General features: G+C 39.5%; 1 protein-coding gene across 1 annotated transcript in view; it reads right to left on the bottom strand.

Annotated features, from left to right (window-relative positions):
* C19H5orf34 (chromosome 19 C5orf34 homolog) overlaps nucleotides 1-5226 on the bottom strand; it is a 20428-nt gene that overhangs the window by 7326 nt on the left and 7876 nt on the right. Inside the window, exons 6-9 of the mRNA XM_005356836.3 lie at nucleotides 4541-4664; nucleotides 3537-3628; nucleotides 2288-2357; nucleotides 691-861 (exon numbers count right to left, since the gene is read on the bottom strand). Of these exons, the coding sequence (XP_005356893.1) occupies nucleotides 691-861; nucleotides 2288-2357; nucleotides 3537-3628; nucleotides 4541-4664 (457 nt within the window). The remainder of the gene's footprint in view (nucleotides 1-690; nucleotides 862-2287; nucleotides 2358-3536; nucleotides 3629-4540; nucleotides 4665-5226) is intronic.

The raw sequence follows: 5226 nt of genomic DNA, 5'->3' as shown, positions 1-5226 counted from the left end.
TCTCTGTTTGGATTTCCCACCTAGCTATATTTTGACTGGCTATTGGCCAAGTTAGTTTCTTTATTAACCAATGGTAGTAAGACATATTCACAGAATACAGAGGGGCACTCCATATCACATAACTCCAATTCTAGCGACTCAGATGCCATCTTTTGATCCCAAGAGCTCTTGCATATACATGGGGTACATAAACTTACAAAGGCACAAATATATACACATAAAAAACCCAATAACATAATTTGAGATAAAGTAATACTGTTTTCTGTAGATAAGTAACTAATCAGGATATATTTCACACTGTAGATATCACACTATTAAGGATAATTTAATATGTATTTGAAAAAAACCTAGAAGATAGAATCTTGAATCAAGATAGAATCTTGAATCACAAAGAAATGATAACTATTTAAGGAGATAATGTTTATCCTAATAGTAATATAATATATACAAGTATCTAAGATCAGAATGGCATCTCATGCGTGACAATTACAAATGCTACAGCAAATTTTACTGAGCATAACAAATAACAGCAGTTCTCAGGGCTCACATATCAGATATCCCTCAGATCAAATATTTACATTACAATTCCTAACAGTACAACAGCAGTATTTTATGACTGGGGTCACCACAACATGAGGAACTGTCACAGCATTAGGAAGGTTGAGAACCGCTGGTCCTAGGTATACTCACTTCTCTGTTTTCAGCAGAGGAGCTGAAATTCCAATTCAGTGTTAGAGTGATGCCATCTAAAAAGACAGCGTGAACTTTGTCATCAGAGTAGGCAAGAAATCTCCCCACACTGGGTATGAGAGACTCCTTCAGAAGCACGGGCAGGGGATTGTTAGCATTTACTTCAGGTACCTAAAACCAAGTAAAGAACATCATGGCAGGAGTTTTCTTTGAAAAAGATAAGTAATTATTAATGAACCCTGAAGCAACTCAAGGTTCGTATTCAGAGGTCGAGTGCTACAGAATTATCTATACTTTAACTTTTCAAGAGTTACACATGCAAAAATTGTTGGCCTAGCATGATTAAGTTCTAGTATCTCTGAAAGCTACCATCCTGCTTTGAACTTAATTTAGGCAAAAACTGTTTATTATAACAACATATAAGTTTATAATCAAATGAGTATGGATCCCAAAAATCAGTGTCTGAGAATCATTTCCTCTAAGCTAGGATTAATGAACTGACTTTTACATTCATAAAACTAAAATATGATACTCTCAGGGTTTGTAATGACAATGCTGTGACATGACTCAGATACAATAAATTGCCATCTCTCCTCTATTACAACAAAGCAAACAATCAATCAGCTGGACATGGTGGTTTACACACATCTGTAATCTCAGCACCTGGCAGGCTGAGGCAGGAGGATGTCAAGCTTGAAGCTAGCCTGGGCTACTAGGGCCAGCCAGGACTACATTCTGCACCAAAATGTCGAAGAAAAATAAAAACGGGCTAGTAGAGCTTTGTGAAAAGAGTGTGTGCTCGGCATGCTCTAAGCCCAGGTTTGAGTCCCAACATGGTAAGGGTGAGGGGTAGGAGTGAGGGATTAGATACACTAAAACATAGGGGTGAGGAGCATCCCTAAGTGACAGAAAGTATCTGCCCAGTATGTGCAATGTCTTGTGCTTTAAAAAAAAAAAAAAAAGACGCTGATTTTCCAGTCTGTCTATGGGGCAGATATTTCTAAGTTTTCTGAGACAGGGCTTATGCTGACTGGTTTTATGTCAGAGAGGAGGAGGCTCCGTTGAGAAAATGCCTTCATAAGATCTGCATTCTCTTAATTAATAACTGATGGGCCCAGCCCACCATGGGCAGGTGGTCCTGCACTGTCTAAGAAAGCAGGCTGACCAATCCGCGATGAACAAGTCAGTAGGCAGCACTCTCCATGGCCTCTGCATCAGTTCCTGCCCTCACAGCTTTTGATTATGAACTGTTATAGGGAACTGTGAGTGAAATAAACCCTTTCCTCCCCAAGTTGCTTTTGGTTATGATGTTTCATCACAGCAACAGAAACCCTAACTAAGACAGGGTTTCTCTGTGTAGCCCTGGCTGTTCCAGAACTCACTCTGTAAACCAGGCTGGCCTTGAACTCAGAGATCTGCTTGTCTCTGACTCCTGAGTGATAGGATTGAAGGTGTGTGCCACCACAGCCAGCTCAGGTAGGTATTCTCTTGAATAAACAAATTTGAATGTCAAAAAGAATTTCTCACATGACTTAGCTGAAGCAGTTTGAATGTGCAAGCACGCACCCACACAGCTAACAATCTTGCTTTCCCATACCATTTTCCAGCAGCAGACATGATAGTTGTGGCTTAGTGAAAGCCTTGTCTTGGCACAGTGTTGAAGAATTCTGTGAACATGAAAAACAGCCCCTAAGTGTTTGTAAACGATGACATTTTCTATGTTTTCAAACACCTGGAACAGTGGTGCAATGTCTCAGCAACATCCTGAATGCCATGTAACAGTTCAGATGACTGTGGCAACGTGTGCCACCTTCCTAGAAGATGGGGGCCACCATCTTTTCCCTCTGCCTTCTCGTGGCTAGCTAAAGCTACTCCTTGACCTTCTAGCAACAAAGGAACTCCATGGATAATTTTAGGGGCTCCTTTACAACTGTTTAAATTAATTAGTGATTTGTGGTGTCTGTGCACTCATGTGTGTAAAAGTCAGAGGACATTTCCACCTTTACGTGGCTTAACAGGTCAAGCTCAGGCTACCTGGCCTGCATAGCAAGCGCCTTCCTCAGTTGAGCCTTCTTGCTGCTCAGATGTTCTAAAGACGTGACAGTCACATATCTAAGAGGTTTAGCATAGTCTACAGATGGCAAGGAAAGCAGGTATTATAGAAAGCAGGTGTATAGCAAATCAAATAATTTCTGAGCCTGCTAATCTAGCCTGGAAATTTTTTAGATACTTTCATAAAAACAATTATTTAATTCAACATCATGTTTTCATTTTTTCTGGGTGCTCTAGATTAATTAAAACAATTTTTAATTTTTTGTTTTTTTTTAAGACACAGCTTCTCTGCATATCTTTGGCTGTCCTGGAACTCACTCTGTAGACCAGGCTGGCTTCGAACCTACAGAGATCTGCCTGCCTCTGCCTCCCTGAGTGCTGAGATTAAAGGCATGTGCCACCATTGCCCAGCAATCAAAACAACTTCTAAGAAGGTTAAATAATGAACCAATCCACACTTTAGTACACTCTCATAAAACTCTATTACTGTAAAAATAAGAAACTAGGAAAATTTCAAATGTTTCCTCAAATCCCCAACTTGATTAAAGCAGTCATAGGGCTGCCACACCTGTCCAGAGAAACGGCACTTGAGTCCCTCTCTGGACTCGCCCCCTTCCTGTGTGGAAGCTTATCTAGACTACTGCTCTTGTGATTACTTTCTAAATTATGAGACCAGAAAACCCAACATATTTGTGGCTAAGACAAATCGTATCCACTGCATCCTAACCTTAACAGAGGAAACATTGAGGTACTCAGGTACATGCTTTTCTCTCAGCGGAACATCACCAACTCACCTGGTTGCCTGTTTAATCAGAGAACGTACAGAGAAGAGACTTCCTGGTCTGTCGGGAGGAAGGTTATTTATGGAGTAAGTTTTTTCTTCTCTCTGAAAGTGTAAAACAAACAAAATCTGGCCCTTAGTACTTAACTACTTTTTCCTTGAAGTATATATAGATATACATATATACATACACACATATATATACCAACAAAGCAAGCAATTATTTTAATACTCTAAAGCCCATAAAACCTACATATTTTAATGGTACTCTTAATGTGCCTTTCTGGTGGAGGGTGGGGGGATACATGCTATTGTCCACCTTTTATGTGTGCCTCGGGGATCTCAACTCAGGTTCTCATTCAGGCTCACATGGCCGACATTTCACCCACAGAACCATCTACCCAGTCCCCATACATGTCTTGTGCCTTGTAAATAGTAATTCAAAGTACTGTAGTGACTCAAAGGTAATGCTCCGGGCTTTAGTGTAAATAGTAATTCAAAGTACTGTAGTGACTCAAAGGTAATGCTCTGGGCTTTAGTGTAAATAGTAATTCAAAGTACTGTAGTGACTCAAAGGTAATGCTCTGGGCTTTAGTGTAAATAGTAATTCAAAGTACTGTAGTGACTCAAAGGTAATGCTCTGGGCTTTAGTGTAAATAGTAATTCAAAGTACTGTAGTGACTCAAAGGTAATGCTCTGGGCTTTAGTGTAAATATTAATTCAAAGTAGTATAGTGACTCAAAGGTAATGCTCTGGGCTTTAGTGTTTTTTATGGACAAATTCTACAACACAAATTTAGCTTCTGATTTAAATAAACTGTTTATAGGGTGTTAATGGATAACAGTGGGCCTAACTACAGTAAAAACAAAGTGATTAATAATTCGCCAGGTGTCAATGCTGACAGTAAGATTATATTAATTTTCTATGGCGAGGAGTGAGATATTACATAACACATCAAATTTATAGTGACTTAGGAAAGAACTTTCTATCAAAACTTGAACTTCATTGTTAGTTTACCTTTTCTGATTCTTCTTGACTCGAATAATATGTAAAATAGTTACCAATATAAGGCCCTTCTGATTTGAAAACTGATCCATCTCCAGGATAAATCTCTATCGAGTTTACATTTTTATGGGTAAGCCTAAAATAGAGAAATAATCCTATGTTTTTAAATGAAGACTAATGCATCCAGGAAAGCGATCATTAAGACAACAACAAAAACAGACCCGGCAATGCTGCACCAAAGAGAAATAGGACACACAAAAGTGCCTTATGTGCTTATTGCAACAACTAAGCTCAGAGCTTCTAGAACTCAGAGAATCTTGTCTTTACATACCCAGTGCCGACTTAGGGATTGACACATAATGAGTCACCAAACAATGTCAGTGCAGAGAAGCTGAATACCACACTTCTAGGTCCTGAAAATGAGATCACTCTTCCACAAAAATAACTGGTGTAATCAGTACCTGATGGAAAGATTAACTATCCATGCAAGGCGTATTACACATGTAGTAGTCAGGTATGACCAAAGCATCCAGTATATACTTCATGGAAACTACTTTTATCAGAACAGATCTTTTATATGGTGTTGGGGGCAATTAGAGGTAATGGCACTTGCTGCCAAGCCTGATGCCCTGAGTTCAATCCCTGGGACACATGATGGAAGAGGGGAACTGACACGGGAAGGCTGTCCTCTGACCTCT

The sequence above is a fragment of the Microtus ochrogaster genome, chromosome 19 (assembly GCF_000317375.1).
Source record: "Microtus ochrogaster isolate Prairie Vole_2 chromosome 19, MicOch1.0, whole genome shotgun sequence".
NCBI classification, from domain to species: Eukaryota; Metazoa; Chordata; class Mammalia; order Rodentia; family Cricetidae; genus Microtus; species Microtus ochrogaster.
The sequence above is the reverse complement of the archived record's forward strand: the minus strand, read 5'-3'. Positions and strand labels throughout refer to the sequence as shown.